This window comes from Dendrobates tinctorius, unplaced genomic scaffold, assembly GCF_039654945.1.
Source record: "Dendrobates tinctorius isolate UK_male_01 unplaced genomic scaffold, ASM3965494v1 ptg000083l, whole genome shotgun sequence".
Lineage (NCBI taxonomy): Eukaryota > Metazoa > Chordata > Amphibia > Anura > Dendrobatidae > Dendrobates > Dendrobates tinctorius.
In genome coordinates, this window is record NW_027361751.1 from 29445028 (window position 1) to 29468772 (window position 23745).

At 44.9% G+C, this 23745-nt stretch overlaps 1 protein-coding gene across 6 annotated transcripts in view; it reads right to left on the minus strand.

Moving 5' to 3' along the window:
- The window catches only part of IPO11 (importin 11), a 555951-nt gene that overhangs the window by 527408 nt on the left and 4798 nt on the right, over positions 1-23745 (minus strand). For all 6 annotated transcript variants that reach the window (XM_073584259.1, XM_073584261.1, XM_073584258.1 and 3 more), the window contains exons 2-3: positions 21306-21456; positions 15340-15440 (exon numbers count right to left, since the gene is read on the minus strand). In XM_073584259.1, the coding sequence (XP_073440360.1) occupies positions 15340-15440; positions 21306-21456 (252 nt within the window). The remainder of the gene's footprint in view (positions 1-15339; positions 15441-21305; positions 21457-23745) is intronic.

Genomic DNA, 23745 nt, shown 5'->3' on the forward strand with positions numbered 1-23745 from the left:
CGAGCTGTAGCTTGCCTCGCGGATGGGGCTACACTTAACCGCTCCTGTGTCCCCCCACACCCGCTGCCTCTCCGCCGATATGCTGCGGGGCGGGCCGACTGCGAAGGCTCCTGTGAGCCCCGTCACGGCCTACCCCGACGTGAAGGCGGGGACTCAATTTTTCTGGTGCCCGGCCCGCTGCATCTCATCTTCTAGAGGGCGGGCCGGCGGAAGTGACGTCACGCCAGGCTTCCGTCCGCGGCCTACCCCCAGCCGAAGCCGCGGGTTGGATTTTTAGAATCCGTCCGCGGGGGCCGAGGACAGAGCCGGACAGCACCCAGCTCTAAGCCGTGGGCTGGATACCACCAGCCGCTCTCGGACGAGCGGGGGCTGTACTGAAAATAGCATCCGTCCCGCCGTCCAGGGGGCAAGACGGGGATAAAACGGGGGACTGTGGGAAGCGCCGCATGAAGTGCTCCACCTGGCCGCCTGCCTCGGATGCCGCAGAGCCCTCCCCGCTGCCTGTACCTCCATCCGTGCCCTGGATACTGACACTTTGATCAGACCAGGTAGAGGGTATGGGGGTAACATCTAGGACGGTGCAGGCACCCTAACTCCGTCACCTTCTAGGGCTGAGGAGAGGGACCATCCGCCACCTTGCAGCACGGTCGTCTAGCGTTGGTGGAGCAGTGGGGGCCGCACAGACTAGTCTTGTGCCTCTGTACAAGCCCATGGTTTCAATACCTAGGGGTGGCCAGGGCTAAGTCCATCATCATGTCCCACGTCGCGGAAGAGGATACGTGGAGGGATACTCGCACGTGCTCGCCCATTGATGGTTTGGGGAAATCGGACCCTTTCAATAGGATCCGTTGCCCCTGTCATAGTAAAAATAAAATAAAAGAAAAAAATCTGGAGCAAAACCAGACGTGTGTGTCTCCATGGACACTAAGCAAAAAACTGATTTCCGCCCGCAATAGGGGCGAGGGTGTATACTGCAGAGGAGGAGCTAACCTCTTTTTTCACTTAGTGTCAGCCTCCTAGCGGCAGAAGCATACACCCACAGTCTCTGTGTCCCCCAATGAGGCGAAGGAGAAATACATATTTTACTGCTTATACTTCACACCAAATAACTTGTATCCACAGAAGCCCCAGTTACAGGGGAAAACAGTCCAAGTCTCTGGCAGAGCTTAGGTGGGTAAGCTAGGACCCCTGAATTCTTCTATGCCGAGCAGACGCCTCAAGTAATCACTTGGCCCAATAGAAGCATGGTCATTGTCAGTACTTGCATTCAGGACAAAGCGCCTGTTGAGCATTGTGCATCCTACAAAAAAGGGAATTGAAAAGGGAATAAAGTGATTTTGTCTTCTTCTCAGAGTGCAAGAGGAAAATGACGGAACCACATAAGTCTAGGACCATAATGAAATGATTACTTTAAGTACATGTAAACACAACTCCTTTTACACTTGGGCGTACCTACCAAGTTTTCCAAAAGGAAGAGACTTCTGGACATACCGGCGTTTTAGATCCTAGAGCATCTTTTCGGCAATTTCCTGAGAGTGTTTGTGTCAATTTTGGCTGTCGGTGAGTTGAGTGTTTTTCCATTGCTTTTGGGTGGTCTTTGGCACAGGCATTTCCCAATCACTTTTTTTTCCCTCTATTCAACAAGAAAGCAGTTTCGAAGTGAAAGCAATCAAAAAGACATTCAAGCATCTTTTGAGCCTTCCCATTGATTTGTATTGTAAAGTACGGCGCATCTTCAGACTACAAACCACTTGAAGGATTGGTCCGCTCACTTCTTTAAATCAACTGACGTTTTGGGAAACCAGGAGCCAAAAGATTCTCAAAAGTCTGAAAATATTATTATTATTATTATTATTATTATTATTATTAATAATTATTTATATAGCACCATTGATTCTGTGGTGCTGTACATAAAAATGGGTTACATCAAAACACAAATATCACTAGTAGAAAAAGTAACAATGGTAGACTGGCACAGAGAGAAGAGGACCCGGCCCTTGCGGGCTTAAATTCTACAGGATTATGGGGAAGGAGACAGTAGGTTGGGGGCTGAAGCAGCTCCGGAGGTGTTGAGGTGGCAACGTGGTCATTGCAGGCTGTAAGCCTGCATTATGGCTGGTCCATACAATCAGGGCAACTGTTACCACCCACCTTTCGTGTCTACCTCTTTCCTCATAGACTGTAAGCTTGCGAGCAGGGCCCTCATTCCTCTTGGTATTTGTTATAATCTACTGTATGTGATTATTGTTATGCTGTAATGTCTATTGTCTGTACAAATCCCCTCTGAAATGTAAAGTGCTGCGGAATATGTCGGCGCTATAAAAATAAAATTTATTATTATTATTATTATAAGCTTTCTTGAAGAGATGGATTTTCGAGTTCCGTCTGAACCATCCGAATGTGGTAGATAATCGGACATGTTGGGTGACAGAAGTGTGAAGGAGAGAAAGAGGTCTTGGAAGTATTGGAGAATAAGTGAGGGAAGCTATAGGGAGATTATTTCGTAGATATACAGAGAAGAAAGATTATGGATGGCTTTGTAGGTCAGTGTTAGTAGTTTGAACTGGATACGCTGGGAAATTGGGAACCAGTTGTCATGAACACGGCACTGCACTTGCTCACTGAGCCAGTGTGTGTGTCCTGAGTAAGACAGACTGTGCTCAAAGATACCTGTGGAGCGTGGCAGCAGTGAAGATGCATACTTCAGACAAACAGGACCTGAAGCACGTGACTGCTGGGAGCATGGCCTAAGCTCCAGAGAGCTAGGAGCTGTAGGAAAACTCCTAGAAGGGTAACTCCGGGACAAAGTTACCAAGGGGCATAGACAGGGACATAAACCAGATCAGGCCGGGATCAAAACACGAGATAGCACGACAGTACCAAAGGATGAGACAGAACGGATAGTCAGGACGCAGCAAGAAATCAGTAAACCAGAACGGGCAAATACACAGTACCAAGACAGCAGACAAACTCACAACGAAAAGACGGACCGGGTCAAAACCAAACAAGCAACAAGATATCAGGCACAAGGCACACGTACGCAAGGGGTCAACTAACTCAGCCGAGGGCAGGAGTATAACTGACACCGTACCTAGGTCCAGTGGCAACTAAATGCCGCCCTCTGCCAGAGAGAGGCAGAAACAGTTAACCCCTGTCTGACCAGGACGGGCCAAAGACAAAACCCCGTCCTGGATCGTGACACCAGTGAAGGGATTTGCAAAGGGGGAAAGCAGGAGTGTATTGAGGAGATTAGTCGAGCAGTAGAGTTAAGGATGGACTGTAGAGGTGCGAGAGCATTAGAAGGTAAGCAACAGAGAAGGATGTTGCAGTAGTCAAAGCGGGAGATGATTAGGGCATGTAAAAGCATTTTGATTGAGGGTTGAGGAAAGGACGGATTCTGGAAATATTTTTGAGCTGGAAGCGATAGGAGGTGGCGAGAACTTAGATATGTGGTTTGAATGACAGGGCAGAGTTAAGGGTTATTCTGAAGCAGTGGATTTCCAATCAGGAGAAAGCGTGATGTCATTTATTGTGATAGATAGATCAGGTAAAGAAGATCTGTGAGATGGAGGAAAGATAATTAGTTCAGATTTGTCCACATTGAGCTTGAGGAATCAACAGGAGAAGGAGGATATGGCTGATAGACACTCTGGGATTCTGGACAGCAGAAAGGTGACACCAGGGCCAGAGCGATAGATCTGAGTGTCATCAGCATATAAAGAAAATAATTATTTGATCCCTTATTGATTTTGTAAGCTTTACCACTCACAAAGACATGAACAAATTCTAGAATTTTAAGGGTAGGTTAATTTTAACATTGAGAGATAGAATATCAAAAATAAAATCCAGAAAATCACATTGTATAAATTCTATAAACTTATTTGTATTTTGCAGTGAGAAATAAGCATTTGATTCCCTACCAACCATTAAGAGTTCTGGCTCCTACAGACCAGTTAGACGCTCCTAATCAACTCTTTACCTGCATTAAAGACAGCTGTCTTACATAGTCACCTTTATAAAAGACTCCTGTCCACAGACTCAGTCAGACTCTAACCTCTACAACATGTGCAAGACCAAAGTGCTTTATAAGTATGTCAGGGACAAGATCATAGACCTGCACAAAGCTGGAGTGGGCTACAAAACCATAAGTAAGACGCTGGGTGAGGAGACAATTATTGGTGCAATAGTAAGAAAATGGAAGAAATACAAAATGACTGTTAATAGACATCGATCTGGGGCACCATGCAAAATCTCACCTCGTGGGGACTCCTTGATCAGGAAGGTGAGAGGAAGGTGAGAGATCAGCCTAAAACTACACGGGGGGAACTTGTTAATGATCTCAAGGCAGCTGGGACCACAGACACCAAGAAATCCATTGCTAACACATTACGCCGTAAAGGTTTAAAATCCTGCAAGGTCCCCCTGCTCAAGAAGGCACATGTGCAGGCCTGTCTGAAGCTTGCCAATGAACAGCTGGATGAGTCTGTGACTGGGAGAAGGTGCTGTGGTCAGATGAGACAAAAATTGAGATCTTTGGCATTAACTCAACTCGCTATGTTTGGAGGAAGAAAAATGCTGCCTATGACCCTAAGAACACCACCCCCACTGTCAAGAATGGAGGTGGAAACATCATGTTTTGGGGGTGTTTCTCTGCTAAGGGCACAGGACTACTTCACCGCATCAATGGGAGAATGGATGGAGCCATGTACTGTAAAATCCTGAGTGACAACCTCCTTCCCTCCGCAAGGACATTAAAAACGGGTCGTGGCTGGGTCTTCCAGCAAGACAATGACCCAAAAAATACAGCCAAGGCAACAAAGGAGTGGCTCAAAAAGAAGCACATTAAGGTCATGGAGTGGCCTAGCCAGGGCCAGACCTTAATCCCATAGAAAACTTATGGAGGGAGTTGAAGCACTGAGTTGCCAAGCGACAGCCTCAAAATCTTTAGAGATGATCTGCAAAGAGGAGTGGACCAAAATTCCTCCTGACATGTGCGCAAACCTCATCATCAACAACAAAAAACGTCTGACTGCTGTGCTTGCCAACAATGGTTTTGCCACCAAGTATTAAGTCTTGTTTGCCAGAGGGATCAAATACTTATTTCTCACTGCAAAATGCAATGTGATTTTCTTGATTTTATTTTTGATATTCTCTCAATGCTAAAATTAATCTAAATTATAGAATGCTTATGTCTTTGTCAGTGGTCAAATATACAAAATCAGCAAGGGATCAAATAATTATTTCCTTCACTGTAGATGGTACAGGAAGCCATAGTATTTTATGAGTTGTCCCAGGCCAACAGTGTAAATGGAGAAGAGTACAGGTCCTAGGACAAGAGCCTTGAGGGACACCAACAGAGAGAGGGTGAGATGAGGAGGTAGTGTGGGAGTAGGAAAGGCTAAATGTGCGGTTGGAAAGGTATGAGGAGATCCTGGATAGGGCAAGGTCTTTGACACCAAAGGAGGAGAGGATCTGTAGTAGGAGGCAGTGGTCAACTGTGTCGAAAGCAGAGGACAGGTCTAGAAGGAGGAGTATAGGGTATGGTCTGCTAGCTTTGGCTGTAAGTCTTTGGTAATTTTGGGCAAGGCAGTTTCAATGGAATGGTGGGGACGAAAGCCGGATTGTAGGTTGTCGAAGAGTGAGCTAGATGCTAAGTAAGAGGAAAGGTCAGCGTGGATGTGCTGCTCAAGGAGTTTGGAAGCAAATGGGAGAAACAAGTATGAAAAATATGAGCAGCAAGTCGTTCTTAAATATAAATGGATTTGTTAAATCTTTTGAGCATTTTCTGGGAGTTTTTTTCAGGCAGAAATGCCGGACGAAAGAGACATTGTGTGAACATATCCCTATGGGGAGAGAGATGGATTCTCGTAAGAATTGGTTAAAGGTTTCACAACACAATCTCTGCTGACTTACGGCACTGATCGCACTCGTGAAGGACACTTCTGGGTGGTTGCTAAATTGCGGCAATCAACAGGATGCTAAGATTATTCAAAACGAGCAAACAATTTAGTCAGTAACCAAGAGACTAGCGTGAAGTGACAGAACTTTTGTGCTTTTTGAGCACAGCGACTGATTTGTAAAATAAATGATCTCTTTAGTGGCTTCTGTAAGACGCCGTCTCTTTAAAGCTCAGCTTGACACAACCTTAGTGCAGAAATTACTATGTGCGGATTTGAGGGAAGTTGGGATCATTTCTGAGGGAGTCAGCGGGATACCCGGCTCATGATTAATGCCCTCTATCAGCGAGGATTATTGAAAGTCTTTGATGACAGGTCTGTACTGTAACACTGGCTTCAAATGGTAGATGGTTCAACGGCTGAGATGTAAAGTAATACCATTGTATCACTTCACATCACACAAGTGCTGAAAAATTAGAAGACACAAAAAAAAGGAATAAGAAACAGGAAATTCGGTGAACTTACTGCTTAAAAAAAGTTGTACTGTAAGCGTGAAGATATATGTTCACATTTAATCAGAGGTCCAACCATTATTATGTCTGCATATGGGATGGTGCTCTGTTAGGGGCCATCAGATTGTGGCTGTCTATAGTCTCCACTAGGGGGAGCTGACTGAAGACTGATCTCCAGAACTTCCTGCTAAACTTGTAAAATACCTTATCTCTGAAATGTGGCTTCTTTTTCCACTGGTGAGACACTTCTCCTCCCGGCTCGAAGCAGGGGCAAAGAGAAGTAGTGAAATACACACATAAGATGCTATCGTTTTCTAGTAAGGGTGATATCTCACTCCAGAGCTGTACTCACATCTGCACTGCTCAGTATATATGCTGTTGCTACTGCTTGTAAGGGAGTACTATAGAGATATAACGAAATAGGATCTCCTCATGGATCTGTGCACTGAATATGGATGACAATATAGCAGATAGTCTACACCCACTAGCTCAGGGACAAGAGCAGTAACAATCCAGGATATAAGTCATATGATGGAAAGAAATCGCTTTATTCTTTAGGTACTCAGATAAATCTGAAGGTTACCTGAAACTGCAGGTATGCTTTCAAAGGGATTTTTGACTACTATAATGAGGTTTTGGTCATCGATATCAGATCAGTGGAGGCCTGACAAGAGGCATCCCCACGGATCAGCTGTTATCAGACGGATGTGAACGGCACATGGAGTGTAACACTGTGGCTTCTTCTCACTCTTTAGTTGCCGCTCCTGGCTACAGCAGGTCAGCCCCAACAGGCTATTCATGTACAATGTGGACGGCCACTCGTTTGATATTAGGCACCATCTGCAGCTGTCTGCTGCTGGTCTGAAAAGTCAAACATGCAAAAATCAAATGATCGCCACTTCTGACATTTAAAGAGCTCACGTAGTGGAAGAACCCCTTTAAGGAACCTAATCTTAAAGGAATCTGTCAGCAGGTTTTTGCTACCTAATCTGAGAGAAGCACAATGTAGGAAAAAGAGCTTCCTGCAATGTATCATTTAGTTAACTGGATGTAACAATTGTGATACAAGTTTTTAGCTGAAGCATGTAGCAGAGCTCAGAAAGCTGCACCCACCAATTCCACAGTTTTCTATGTATACTGTCTATTGACAGTGAGCAACTAATCAAAGCTGGGGGTGGAGTTGGACCATATCTCAAGCAGGCACCAGTCTGGGCAGCGATAATCTCCTGCTAATAAAACACTCATTGTATTAAAACAACAGCATACATCCTAATAAGTGACACATTGCTGAAATTAGTGTCTCAGACCCTACTTCATGCTGCCCTCAGATTATATAGGAAAAACTTCTGACAGATTCCTTTTAAAGTGGATGTGCAGGTAATAAGTATGAAATAATGATGAATCAATGAATAATGAAGGTCATTACCAGAAATGACTGAAACTGAAATCGTACATGCAAGTCTGCGGTTGCACTTAGCCAAGCCTTTATGGTTAGGATTTCATAAGCTCTCACTCACCAGATGGAGGTCAAAAGTGTGTTCTCTTGGCCGCCATCTTTTTGGTATGTCAGCGTACGTACAAAGGAAAAAGAAGAGGGCAGCAGACGGCACTTTCCTATACAGACCAGTGCAAAAGACATATGTGAACTGCAAATACTGCAGAAATACAGATCTCCAGAGGCCACTGTCAACCATGCCCATTGATAAGGTATATGGACAACGATGGTCTGGGGTTGCCACGGCATGTGTCCATAATAGGGCTCCTTTCATGGCAACCCTAGACATTGGCAATCGTCATCTGTACACCCTATAGGCGTGTAGCGTCTGTGGACCCCAGAGCTACGTGTCGTTTCTGCATATTTGTATGAATTTTTAAAAACCCCATTGAGATATTTCTGTAACATAACTGGCGGGATTCTCTGCCTTCCCATTTAAACTTCCTCCACGAGCACCACACCGGAACCCGGAGTGCCGACCACTTCTTGATTTGTCCCTTAATTTAATACATCTCAGCTCTACTTATTCATATTGGCTGCGGTGTAGAAGGACGGACTGCACAAGGAGCAAAATCAATAAAACCTACAAGCAACTAAACTACCAGACAAAAACAAACAAAGGGAAACCACTGTAATTACAATTATGGCAAGTAAAAAAACTGCTCAGTATATTATTCTCCTTATGCCTTCAGGAAGTGTTGGATACTGCACATGAAAACTATGGCTTTTTTGGGGACACTATATAATATGCCTGCTACATCTTACAGCTTTACTGCCACCTGAAGATATGCGATGCTGACGAATATATCCTAAACCAAAATAAAAAAGCGTCTCAATCCACACTGCCACAGGGGTGATGCTACCAACACACTGCAAACTAAACTGATTAGAAAAATACAGTGAGTATGACACAAGAGAACACCAAATATGATTTATAAGACATAACATCTTATTATTGTTACAAAAGGATAATATACAAACAAAAGGAAACAATCACTCTATTCATGCTACCCAAACCAGCCGACGAAAGCAGGTCTGAAACGCGCGCCGGGGCGGACACACGTGTGACTGAGCTTTCCTCTTAGTGGTGTCTCTATTAAGGTATGGTACCATTGTGTTTAATTGTCTAATACAGTGACTGTATTAATGGCTATGATGCCATGATGGCATGATTTATTGACACCTAGCCACTTGGTGTTTATAGAGGCAATAGAAATAGACTGTATGTTATGAATACTGGTTGCTAGTATAGACAGTCACTGGTCCACTATCTATTCATATATATAATCTCCATCTCTGCTCTCCTTCCATATGTCCCATGCACCTTTGGGCCACACATATGCACTTTTTCTTCCTCTTGCCTGTATTAATACATATTTTATAATAATGTGATTTAATCTTTTTGATTACACTTTGGGCTCCCTGATCGTTCTTCTTTTCTTTTTCATGTCTCCAGACTGAGAGAAGAATGAATCAGAGCCGGCTGCACAATGACAAGCAGTGATCTTTTCTCTGAAACGTTTAGGCGTTTCTCAGTATACAGTTTTAACCCCTTAATGAACACCAATACAACTTAAAACTGACCTGTGATGTAAGAGAATAGCATTCCTCTATGGGCAACAATCCTGCAGCTGTCGGCTGTACACTATAGGTGACAAATTGCGGCATCAGCCACGATCAATGTTGGCACCGATCATGGCCGTTTAACCCCTTAAATATAGAGTGTGAGGGCTTGCTCTTTAACCCCCATCAGCATCCTAAGATCTTGATCGTGTGGTCCTTGAGCTTGCTATGGCAATTCATGGCCTAATAATGGCCTTAAAGTCTTCCAGCTATAGCGGCCTGTTCAGAAGGAAGAAACGCTTAGGTGGTAAAAATACATATTTTCTTTCCTGTCATGCCACTTTGCACTAATTTCTGAATAGCACCAGAAGGGTTAATAAACTACCTGAAAGCAATTTTGAATACATTGAGGGGCACTGATTTTAAAATTGTAATCTGGATTAAATGGATAATCATTCCAAGTTTGAAAATTATTAATTTTTTGGACATTTTTGTCAAATTTGTAATATTTTTATAAATAAACACAAAACATATCAATCTAAGTCTATCATTATCTTAAAGTATAATGTGTCACGAAAAAACAGTCTCAAAATCACTGGGACATGTTAAAGCATTCCAGCGTTACTGCTGCATAAAGTGACAATGGTCAGCTTTAAAAAATTTGGCCCGGTCACTAAGAGGTTAAAAATCTGGACAAGGACCATAGCTGGAGACTAGGCTTGTTCGGTGGTGCCCCGGCAGCTTCAAGTGTCTGACAGATCTCTTGCATGTGTGTACATTATCTGCATCAGCACAGGGAAAAGCCGGCCAAGGGTAGCATCAGACTAGAAGCCATCTTCTGAAGTTCCGGTCATGCGAGGTGCACTTCTGAAGAAGGGAAGCGTACACCCGGCTTCAGACACGCACTGATGCTGCCGAAATGAGCGGCGCACATGCGCGAGATTTGCAGGGGCTGGTGATAACATAATTTGCAGGAGCTGTTGTCATCAGGCCCACAGGGGCGTGATAACATGGAAGGAGGGCTGACTAGTCTGGGGCAACTAACTAGTCAAAGACCTCATTAGCAAGTCAAACGGCGACAATATAAATGCTTTTTAAAGCATAATTTTTACCTAAACAACTTATACAGGGCTTGTTAGGCAAGGAAGTTACTGATACATAAGTGAATGGTGCTCGGTTGGAGGGCATGCGGGACTTAACAGGTTCCCTTTAAGTGAAAGTGCGAGACTTTCTCAATTATATATTTTACATAGAGTTTATAAAAACCAAGAGTTTTTTAAGAAACTTGGAATTATTCAGGATGCCACTTGTCCCAGGTGTGGCACAGACCAAGCCGATGATCCACATGATTTGGTCCTGTCCGAAACTTCATCGATTTTGGTCTGGGATACTGGACCTTCTAAATAATATATTCAATACTAACATACCCAAAGACCCTAAGACATGTATACGTATCCTTGGCTATGGAGAAGAATTAACAGTTGACGTGTTTGGTAAATCATAAGGATAAGCGAGTATATTCGTAAGGATTCGGTACTCGCAGTGCTCGAATCCTGGCGAGTAAAATTCACTACTCGCCTCGCAATATTCGGCACAGCCCGCACAGTCCCCGCACAGCCCGGCACAGTTCCCACACAGCCCGGCACAGTCCCGCACAGCCCGGCACAGTCCCCGCACAGCCCGGCACAGTCCCCGCACAGCCCGGCACAGTCCTCGCACAGCCCGGCACGGTCCCCGCACAGCCCAGCACGGTCCCCGCACAGCCCAGCACAGTCCCCGCACAGCCCGGCACAGTTCCCACACAGCCCGGCACAGTCCCGAACAGCCCGGCACAGTCCCCGCACAGCCCGGCAGTCCCCGCACAGCCCGGCACAGTCCTCGCACAGCCCGGCACGGTCCCCGCACAGCCCGGCACGGTCCCCGCACAGCCCAGCACGGTCCCCGCACAGCCCAGCACAGTCCCCGCACAGCCCGGCACAGTCCCCGCACAGTCCCCGCACAGCCCAGCACAGTCCCCGCACAGCCCGGCACAGTCCTCCCACAGCCCGGCACGGTCCCCGCACAGTCCAGCACAGTCCCCGCACAGCCCGGCACAGTCCCGCACAGCCCAGCACACCCCCGCACAGCCCGGCACAGTCCCGCATAGCCCAGCACGGTCCCTGCACAGCCCAGCACAGTCCCCGCACATTCCAGCACAGTCCCCGCACAGCCCGGCACAGTCCCTCACAGCCCAGCACACCCCCGCACAGCCCGGCACACCCGCGCACAGCCCAGCACACCCGCGCACAGCCCGGCACAGTCCCGCATAGCCCAGCACAGTCCCGCACAGCCCAGCACAGCCCAGCACAGTCCCGCACAGCCCAGCACACCTACGCACAGCCTGGCAGTCCCGCACAGCCCTGCACAGTCCTGTACAGCCCTGCACAGTCCCACACACACACAGCCCATTACTCGCATTTCCCATAGTCTTACATTGGACTCGCTACGAGTCCCCGAGTATTAGGAGCTACTCATAACGAGTACAGCGAGTCGAGTATTTCATTACTGCCTCATCCCTAGTAAAACACCTATTGGACGTCTATTGCACACAGCACGTAAATGGACATTGTATTCGACCTTCCCACCGACCAAGAGAGTTTATTAATAACGTTAACTCGGTCATAATATGTTGAAAGTATAATTACATTAAAAGAAGAATATATGGTAAATATGAAAAATTGTGGTCAATGTGGCTGGAATTCCCAGGTGTAACACTGTCCTCTATGTTTTACAATTGTGATATATAAAATGATAATAATAATTGTATTTGTTGTAAGTTGTTAATATGAGATGTTTGTATAACAGGGTCATCGATAATCCAACTTAAGTGCCTTTTTAAAAAAAATTAGTAAGGTCCAAGATTTTGGGGTGGGTTTCCCAAGAGCAAAAAGACAAAGCAGGACTAAGTATTGTGTAGAGTGAGCGCTAGTCTGATTTGAATCCATGTGTACGGGGGTCTGCTGGAATCAGTAAGGAAATTCCACCGCTAAGAAAATGTCATCCCCTCATTCCTGGCCAACGTTTTCAACTCTGTTTTGTGAAACGTGGCAATGTGAAGGAGTCGGACTCGGATTCATGTTGCTCATGGTTCGGCCATTATCAACCAGTGGACAGGTTTTATTTTGTGTGGCTTTATGACGCTGTCTGAATTAGTCGTGTATAATGCACAAACATTTTGGGTCCTCCAGAGAGGGGACATTTCTTGTAGTTACTCTCGGATCATACATGAAAGAACCAAAACTGGTTCATACGCAGCGTTAGAAACATAAAGCCATAGGATGGGGGGAAGAGTAATCATTGTACGTACAGCGGGCTGTTATATACCAAAAAAAGAAAGAAATAGAGGGAATAAAGGACACAAATATCCCAGCCAGTAAAACTATTGATCAGACACTTGAATATACTTATGGCGTTGTCTCTCTTGGCAGCACATTGGCATTGCCATAAACAATAATGGAAAATCATTGCTTCAATCACAGCGTCCTCCTTCTTTGGATCCACATTGTTTTTACGAGGTTTTTTGCTTCAGATTTTTACATTTCTACTGCAAATTAAGCAAATTTATTGAGATGATAGGCAGAAAGGGATATTTACTGCCATTGAGATGACTGTCTTACTGACATGCCTGCCCACGGACATTTACAAATCGCCCTTTTGCAGGCTGATAAACGAAAAAGTTCCTATTCAGAGGCAGCAAGCGGAGGTCACCAAAATGGTGGAAATTAGAAGTCGCCTAGCAAGGAGTATGGTGGTCAGATATAAATATGTCTGGGCCCAATGACGTGGCGGTCATTTATGGTCCATGGTCTGTCTCTACGATATCATGCACCCACAGACGGCCCACCGCCCAGGCCTAGTCACGCTTGCTACTCCTTGAACTGCAGTATTCATCTCATGGTCAGACTTTGCCATTGTACAAAGGACACAATTGCTGCGTTCTGGGATTTGGAGAGACATCAATCACTGGCGTAAATTACCTCAGTTTATAAAGCAACTAGTCTCAATGTAATACGGAAAGTGTGTAAGAAATGACGGCCTCGCTCTGCCCGGGATCCGCCATCAGCGAGTCTACAGTGACATCTACTGGTACCGACGTCTGTTCTCTACAGCCCGGCCCTGCAGAAATGGAGCCGGAGAATGATGAACCCACAAGTATAGAAAACTGCGGCACCTGATGACCACGGCAGATCTGTCCACAGCATGGCACCTTAAGTGGCCGATTTCACCCTTTCTGTTATTGCCGCCTTCAGGTCCTAACAATGTGATCTCACAGTTGCTTTTACATGGATTTTGACGTGGATCCGTGCCAAAATCAATATTAAAAACACTTTAAATATTCTACAAAAAAGCTGCTTATTCATTTCAATGGGAAATCCACATGAAAGGTATTAATAAATCGCGAAGCATAAAATAAATGGAGAGACTTGGCACTTCATTTTTTATGTGGCTTTTGGAGTGTTAGCATGGAGGATTTTCAGGGGGGGGCATAAAATCTATCGAGGTTTTCAACGTAAACCCATTTCAAAAATCAATGTATTTTTTGATGAGGGTTTTCAGATCTGAAGTAATTTTTAAACATTTTTTTTCCTAACACATTTTTGCAGTCTTTTAGGCTATGGTCACAAGTTGCATTTTTTTATGTGTTTTTTTTTCCCACGGAAAAAACTGCTCTTTTGGAATTAAGAAACTTGCCTCAAAATAACAGATTTTGCTTCATTTCTGTTGCGTCTTTTGCTGTTTTTGGATGCGTTTTTGTCAGGTTACATTTGTCTCTTGTCCATGCTGAAAAAGTTTATTGCAAAAAAAAAAAAAAAAAAAAAAAATACCTGAGTCTACTTCATCAGGTTTTGGCAAAGAAAAAAAAAAAAAAACCGCAGCAAAACCTGATAATTGTGTTTTTGCAACCTTTTTTTTTTTTTTTTTAGCATTTTTTTGCACCATTCATTGCTTTCAATGGCTGATAAATGCTGAAAAAACAGTGGAAGAAGTGACTTGCTGCACTCTGCAAAAAAAAAACAAGGTATTGCACAAAATACTGAAGACAAAAAAAACCAAGCTATGCGCATGCCATTTCTGAAATCTTAGACTTTGCTGGTACTGTAAAACGCAGCTGAAAATTTGCATTAAAAAAAAAAAAAAAAAGCTGAAAAAAACGCAACGTGTGAACCTAGCCTTATCCTTCAATGCAGAGTTTTGTGCAGATTCCGCAAGGATTCCATAGCATATGTTTAAAACGTCACTTTGATGTATCCTTGGTGCGGTTTTCAAAATCTTATGGGGGACAGCAATGTGGATTTTGACCATGCAATCGTAAGGAAAAATATTCAAAGAGTAATTGAAGCAGTTTTGGAGAAGATCCACATAAAAAAAAAAATTAATCACACTACAGCCCATTCTGACAGTGTGGCGGAGCATTACATACCAGGGGGAAACATACCAGGGGTCCGGCCAAACAATTACTCTTTTCTATTGATGTACAATTATTCTCTTACTGCTGTCTGCCGTGACACCAGAAGATTTCCATTCCTCTCACACATTTATAAAACATCATATTGCGGCAAGTCTCCAAATCAGTCATTTAGGATTGTACGAGAACGCGTCTTCCCACTATAAATTGTCAGTGATGAATAAATCAGAGCCTGCATTATGGATGAGGCCGCGAGAATGAGGCCAGATTTGGTCTTTGCACTAACACACGCTAAAACACATCACAATTAATAATTTACATTGGTTTTGTATCGGGGAAGTAGAAGATAAAACCTCGCCATGATGAGAGGAGTGCAACAAGAAAGCAACAACCTGAGACGCATTGCACTGGAAAAATGGGACTTACTTCGGAGCCACCCTTCTCCAGTAGCGATCGATCCCGTTCTTAAAGTAGAGTACGGCGAGCCATCGCACGTTCACATCCAGGGAATGATTGGTGAAGATATTCTACGAGCAAAAACAAAGAAGCTACAGGCAAAGGAAATGCAAGAAGTGACAAAGAAATAAAGCCCTTTGCAATAGTATATTTTCCTTGTTCACACTGGTATCTTTTTTTTTTTTTTTTTTTTAGTTTCAGAATTTTGTATTTTGCAAGGCAAGAATACCAAACTACAAGAAAAAATGTAAAAAAAAAAAAAAAAAAAAAATACCAAACTCAACACATCGAGAGTGATCAGAATCGCTTTGAAAACATATAAAGGCCATTTTATCCAGAGTGGGGATTTGTATGCCAAGGGTGCGCCAGAGTGGGGTGCACCAAATTCATTCATACGTGGACATTTTAATGAATTTGGTGTGTATTTCAGAGGCAGAAATGTTACTCCAGTTATTGACATTGATGCCTTAAATTTACGCTGTTTTTGTGGAGTCAGTTATACCAGTTTTGATGAATAACATCCAGCGAATAATCAAAAGATAAAATTTAACTTTTAATGCAAACAATAGTTAAAATTCCATTTAAATATAGTCCAGCACAATACACACACCGGCTCAATGCCGCTAATGAACAACACGTTTCAACCTATCAACGAAAAGCATTGATCATTAGCGGCATTGAGCCAGGATGTTATTCTTCATTACTGGATTCTGCTGTGGTTGCTTCACCCTTGTCCGTGCGGAGCTCCATGAAGCAAGCTGGACATCTAGATGGACTAAAAGTGGTGAGCTGACTTCTCGTATTTTTTCAGTTATGATGCGTGGAATTTGTTAGGCCGGGCTCAAATATTGGGTGGAGTGGACTTTAAAAAAAAAAAAAAAAAAAAAAAAACTGTAAAAGGTTAGAAGAATTTAGTGGAAGTAAAAAAAATGTGGACACGGCAAACAGTTTTACATCAGATGTCTGAAACCATACGATGAATCTGCCCCATGGGGTGGAAATTATCAAACTATCTGAGCCACTTTTTTTGGTAAAAAATAAGACGCACGCCATATCTGAGCTAAAATGTGCAACTTTTGTCACCTACTGAATGCCCCATTAAAAGGGAACCTCACATGCTGCACTGTCTGAGCTATGTCATAGAGCCGCTACTTGTACCAGGCTGGTGAGATGTGACTGATGAAGGACACCCAGGCTGCCTTCCCGCTTTCGTGCGATGGATGTGTGGCACCCCAGAGTCCGGTTGCCACGGTGACATTGCCTCCCTCTAAGGCATGATGTCATGCTTGGAGGCAGGGGGGGGTCCCCATGCCAGGTAACACAGTGTACATGTCAATTCCTGCTCTAGGCCAGAAAGGGGAGCTTCCTTATCAATTCTGGCCAGCAGGTGGGGTTAGTGAGTCAGAAAGAAGTCAGCTGAGAGTAAACAGGAGAGTTGTCATGGAGACGGAAGCCAGCTGGAGCTGTGACAGGACAGTGAGAGAGAAGAGTTGGCAGTTGGTCTGTGGAGAGGGAAGGTCTCTGGGGAACTAAAATTGAGTATAGCTGACCCCAGAGCGGAGCGCTGATAAAAAGGGACCCCAGAGTCCTTAGCTGGGTGGGTGCTGTACGCCCTGACAGCCGAATCTGGAGGGCAGGGGACTGCAAGCTCCCTGGCCACACTGAACACCTGAAAGCATGGCAGCAGATGAAGAGCCCGGGGTTGACAGTGAAAAGGACAGTGCCCGTGAGGGCTGACAGTGAAAAGGACAGTGCCTGTGATATAGGCTCACGCTGTCTGCCATACAGGTTAGAAACTATCACGCAGGAGAGGGCCACGGCTTAGCTACAAGCAGCAGAGACCCGAAAAGAGAGCGCAGAAGGAAGGTCCCCAACCCCACCTGGCAGCGTGGATCCCCTGAATGCCTCCAGGCAAGCCAAACTCAACCCGTCATCTGTAAACGGTACCCCAGATTGCATCTACTTTCAAGTAAAAGGTAAAGAAAACTACACCTCTCTATGTCCTTCACTTATTCTCTGCACCCCAACGTTCACCACCATCTGAACAATCAAATATATTTGCCCTGGGGCCCCGTTCTACCCGTGGGGAGCCGAACCATCTTTGCTGCGTCACCATCAGCCCCAGTGGACCAAAACCGCAGCGTTGGCCACCCATTGCCAAACACCACGGGTGGCGTCACGATTAAACACCACATAACTATTCTCTATTTTATGTTTTATGACACGGCCAGGGCCACGAAAACGGATCACGGCCCCGTGACCTCCCCCATAGAACTGTCAGATCCGATTCCTAGTACCCCACGGCCCTGGTGGGCGTGTCACATGCTTGACCTACGCTCCACTCATTTCCAATTTGTCTGCCAATTGTTGTGCTCTGCTTTTTCTGGCAGCCCTATAGAGAATGACTGGAGCAATGGTCGGGCATCTGACCTGCTCCATTTAACAATGAGATAAAAAGTTCCACGTTGAGTATAAAAATTCCCCGATCTGCCGATAGGTGCAACTTCCAGCCGGGGGTCACCCCCTAATCATAAAGTTATCACTAAAAGTTACAACTGATGACCAAGTCAATTGAAAATCTGCTGTCACCCGCCTGCACAATGCTGATGTCCGCCACCAGCCGGAGCAGTATCTGATCTGTGTAGGGCCCAGGTGTTGGACCACCACGAATCTCACATTGATGACCTAACCTGTGGATAGGTCATCAACTGTTAAGTACCAGCCAACCCTTTAAAATATTTATACAAAAAAATAGAAATCTTAAATTCCAAACCTTTGTGAATCTCAGCAAAGCACAGAGATCAAGGCTTTAAAGCAAAAGGGATCAGACGCAAAACAGAGGAGACGTTCTCCTCACTGCAAAAAGATGGTTTGAAATGAGTAGTGAAATAAATCCTCATTTACATGGTACAATTAAATGGATCTTAGAAACTGTCTCGGTGCTGACTGAACGGAGGGATCTTCAGCATAGTGAAAGAGAAAGGCCAGACAGCCGCCATCATCACAAATATCCCTCCCGCTATTTGCATTTTAAGTGACTGTTCCAGGACGGGCCCCGAGGAGAACAGACGCGCTGACCACGACGTACACTTCTCTGTAAAACGAATCTGTATTCATCATTGTGTTTAAAGGTGAATATTAAATCCCGCTCCGAATGGTTATTCCCAAAATTAGCCGCACTCAGCACAATAAACCTGTCGAGGCCGTGACACAAGCGCTTATAAATGAGGCACAAGATAATTTTATCGAAGCCTAAATAACAAAGCGCAGGGATACGAAGGGTCAATGCTTAACGCAGACATCTACATAACAAAGGTCCACAACCACGATGGACTATTTCATTTTGGGAGAAGGGTAGTATGCCCATTTTTGAGGTTGCGGGAAGAGAATGGCTCAGGGGTTAGACCTGAGGCACCAAGGCCATAGGTTCACCCAGATGAAGAAAATGTCTCCTCAGAGTCTGACCAACCTCCAATTGCTTGCTATGTTTTTTTGGTCATGTTTCAAAATGAACCTTTCAGCGAATAGATCAATGTGGTATGGGGTCTTATTTACATGACTGTTATTCTTCACCGTGTGACAGATGTCGATAACAAAGGATCCGGATCATGAGGACACATATCCAGTTATGGTGGAGCAGAGAGTCAATGGCTCCCTGCTCTGCCTCCGAGGCTCGGAGCAGAGATCATCAGCATCCAGTGCAAAGTCATCACTTCACTGCATTGAACAGGAAGATCCTGTGGCTCGTCATCGTAATAATGGACTCTAGCTACGCCCCTATGGGCGCATCCCTGTTCTTAAAGAGGACCCTTCACCTAGTCAAAAGTGTCCAGTTTTGCTTTTATTGCGCTCCAGTTTTAATCAAATCCGCGCTTTTATTAAAGAAGCCCTCCTCCTCCTCCCATCAAAATTTTTATCCTGTTAATATATTGCAGTCATCATATTATACAGCACTGTGTACTTACAATTGCTCATTTTTCCTTTCTACCCAGATAATTCTTCTCTTTCCCATTAGGTCAATGACATCACGTGATTAAAATCTGACTAGCATGATTGCCTGATTCCCAAAGTTACATTTCTCTCCGCTCATTCTTTGCCTGACCCCAGAGGCTGCTTCACCTGGAGCAAAGAGGTTTGGGGGGGGGGGGGGGGGGTTACGCACATTTTGGTGGTAGGTATCGGTGCCAGATGGTCCTGCATCTGTCAAGCATTTATGGCCTATGCAGGGGATAGACAATAAAGGTGTAAGGTGGGAATACCGCTATAACAAAGTTTGAGAGTGCATATAAATACGCAGGATTTCGTAGTGAGCGGTCTGGAGCTATTGATGTGAAGTTTTTGCAGACTGAGTGCAAAATAAAATTTGAGCAGAGAATAAAATAAAATAAAATAAAATATGTCATGTGTAAAAGAAAAGATCAAATCCTGGAGTCAGAAGAACAGAAAAAAGGATAAGAAAACATTAAAAAAATGCCACTTGGAAAAGATAAAATGTGACAATGCATCTGACAGCAGAAGAAAGGCCTGCCAATAGAAAGTGAGATAAATGAAGCAAGCGTGGCTCACTGAAAGTCAAATGACAGGCGGAAATCTTCGCGGATCAGACTGACGCCAAGAGATGCACAGGAGACACAAAGACCCATAAACAGGAGTCTTTATTAATCCATTCAGTGTAAGAAGAAAAGAGCCGTCACCTCACGGGTACTAGACGGCGACAGCAGAGGAACCACGAGAAAGACGGTGTCGAAAGCTGAAAGTTCCACACGAGGCTGGAAGACCCTCACTTACAAGAAAAGGGGTCCCCCAATTACTGACTCCCTTGCTAGGTGGGTACATACCGCTGCACCTGAGTGGGGGCTGCTGACACTAGCGAGATCGCTGATTTTGTGACACCACACGAGATCGCTGTGTGTGACAGGGATCAGCGACCGGCCCCCCTGCCGGGTATCGCTGATTGTGCCTGGGCCATTTTTTTCATTGCTGGTCTCCCGCTGGCCAGCACGCATCGCTGCATGTGGCAGCGAGAGACCAGCGATCAGCGACGCTGGATTCTAATGTAAACAGAGGGTATCCAGGAGCCGCGGCTCTTAGATACCCGATGTTTACATTGGAAACCAGCTTGCTCGCTGGAGGGGCTGTCTATGTGACAGCTTACCAGCGATCAGCCTAACGAAGTCCCAGTGATCCCATCCATGTCGGATCGTTGGTGGGACCGCTGGGACAACGTTATGTGTAACGGGGCCTTTAGGCTATGTGCACACCACAGGTATTTCAGGCAGGTGACCCTGCTGAGCTTTTCAAGAAAAAGACGCTTCAAGGAAACACCAGTGTTTTGGGTTTTTTTCCTGGAGCACTTTGTGGGTACTTTTTTGGAGGGGGCCATTTCCTGACCTTTTTTCTTTTTTTTTTAACTGCTTGTGTTTTTCTTTACTGGTGTTTTCTGGAAGTTTTTTCTCTTCTTTTTAACCCCATTCAATAATGAAGAAACCACTAGGGTTTATTTAAAGATAAAAATGATGCCAAGATACTCGAAAAGACATTGAGGATTCTATGGAGGCTTCCCACTGTCTTGTGTTGTAAAATAACCATCGTCTTCAGACTAAAGATGCCTGAAGAACGGTCAGCTCGCTTGTTTTTTTATAACTGCTAAAAGACTGAACAGCGAGTCGTTTTTCCATAAAAATGCTTGTTATTACATTTTTTAGCATTTTCTGGGTGCCTTTTTCAGCCGGGGGTTTCAGATCAGACCTGCCTGAAAAAGATGACGGGTGCACATACACACGAGCCATATTGATGCAGTATTTTAGTCCAGTGTCAGGAGTGGGAGAGGGGAGGAATTACACAGGAACGACTCTACGTCTGCCCTTTTTGCAATCGTCTCATGGTTTAGGCGTAATAATCAGCGGGAACGCTGTGACAGCGCCCTTAGGACCTACCAGGAGAACGGTGTAGAAGCCAGGCTGGGTCTCCCACTGCTTGAGCTGCTCCCCCGCCGGCTTCAGGACCCTCGAATCTTGGCTGCTCGCCTGGGTCAGGACCTGAAGCACAACGCTGCTGGCACTGTTCAGATCCATCAGACCCAGGAATCTGCAAAAGAAAAAGCACAAAAATCAGCAAATGTCCTAACACCAGCAAAGGCGAATAAGACCTTGGTGTGAAATGATCGCTCCCGATCCCAAGAACAGGTCAATTTATGCTGTGGATTTTTTTTTTTTTTTTTTTTACATCACATGAGAATCAGATCCCATAAAATCTCATCCACAATGCTGCCGTATCAAGACGCATGGGATTTTCAGGCCAGAAATTTGCTGTGTTTTCATTTAATACTTACATGAAGATACTGATTTGAGGGAGATCCTGCAATTAGTAGGTAATTGTTACCCTGAAGGGCTCGCCGGAGTGTATGTTCATGCAAACTTTTTTTTTCCAGATTTTTTGTTATTTTTAATATGATCCACTTTGAAAATGATAAAAAACACGAAAAACAATCCTAAATTTAATATCTTGTTGTTTATGTGTTCAGGTTTTTGAGCGTGTTTCAAATACTTTAGCTTTACAAAAACGCCAAGAAGTGAGCTGACCAATCTTCAAGAGATTTCTGCTTGGAAGAATCTCCATAGTTTACAACTTAAGTCAATGGGAAGGCGCCAGCGTTTTTTTCCTTGCTTAGAGCGGTTGTCTGGGGTACAAGTTTGCATATACACACTGCTCAAAAAAATAAAGGGAACACTGAAACAACAGAATCTAACTCTAAGTAAATCAAACTTCTGTGAAAACAAACTGTCCACTTTGGAAGTAACACTGACAATCAATTTCACATGCTGTTGTGCAAATGGAATAGACAACAGATGTTAATTATTGGCAATTATCAAGACACCCTTAGTAAAGGAGTGGTTCTGCAGGTGGGGACCACAGACCACATCTCAGTACCAATGCTTTATGGCTGATGTTTTGGTCACTTTTGAATGTTGGTTGTGCTTTCACACTCGTGGTAGTATCAGACAGGCTCTACAACCCACACAAGTGGCTCAGGTAGTGCAGCTCATCCAGGATGGCACATCAATGCGAGCTGTGGCAAGAAGGTTTGCAGTGTGTCAGCGTAGTGTCCAGAGGCTGGAGGTGCTACCAGGAGACAGGCCAGTACACCAGGAGACGTGAAGGGAGCCAAAGGAGGGCAACAACCCAGCAGCAGGACCGTTACCTCAGCCTTTGTGCAAGGAGGAACAGGAGAAGCACTGCAGAGCCCTGCAAAATGACCTCCAGCAGGCCACAAATGTGCATGTGTCTGCACAAACGGTTGGTCTGTGTGCCCAACGTCCACAGATGGGGGTTGTGCTCACAGCCCAACACTGTGCAGGACGCTTGGCATTTGCCACAGAACACCAGGATTGGCAAATTCGCCACTGGCGCCCTGTGCTCCTTACAGATGAAAGCAGGTTCCCACTGAGCACGTGACAGACAAACGTTACAGAGTTTGGAGACGCTGTGGAGAGCGATCTGCTGCCTGCAACATCCTTCAGCATGACCGGTTTGGCAGCGGGTCAGTAATGGTGTGGGGTGGCATTTCTTTGGAGGGATGCACAGTCCTCCATGTGCTCGCCAGAGGTAGCCTGACTGCCAATAGGTACCGAGATGAGATCCTCAGACCCCTTGTGTGACCATATGCTGGTGCGGTTGGCCCTGGGTTCCTCCTAATTCAGGATAATGCCAGACCTCATGTAGCTGGAGTGTTTCAGCATTTCCTGCAAGATGAAAGCATTGAAGCTATGGACTGGCCCGCTCGTTCCCCAGACCTGAATCCGATTGAGCACATCTGGGACATCATGTCTCGCTCCATCCACCAACGTCACGTTGCACCACAGATTGTCCAGGAGTTGACTGAAGCTTTAACCCAGGTCTGGGAGGAGATCCCTCAGAAGAACATCCACCACCTCATCAGTAGCATTCCCAGGCGTTGTAGGGAGGTCATACCAGCACGTGGAGGCCACAAACAATTCTGTGCATCATTTCTTTGTCTTCAAGTATTTCTACTGAAATTCGATCAGCCTGTAATTTGATTTTGATTTGAATCTGCACTTTGATTTTCAGTATCCTTCCAAATCCAGACCTCCATGGTATATTAATTTTGATTTTCATTGATAATTTCTATATTTTATTGTTCTCAATGCATGCCACTATGTAATGAATAAAGATTTGCAACTGGAATATTTCATTCAGTGATATCTAGGATGTGGTATTTTAGTGTTCCCTTTATTTTTATGAGCAGTGTATGTGATCAGGTGCCGGGCTACACATCCGTAGCCTAGATCAGTACAAGTGAATTGTAACTCAGAAAGTGGCTGGGAGTATGCATTTCACATACGGCAACCCATTTTC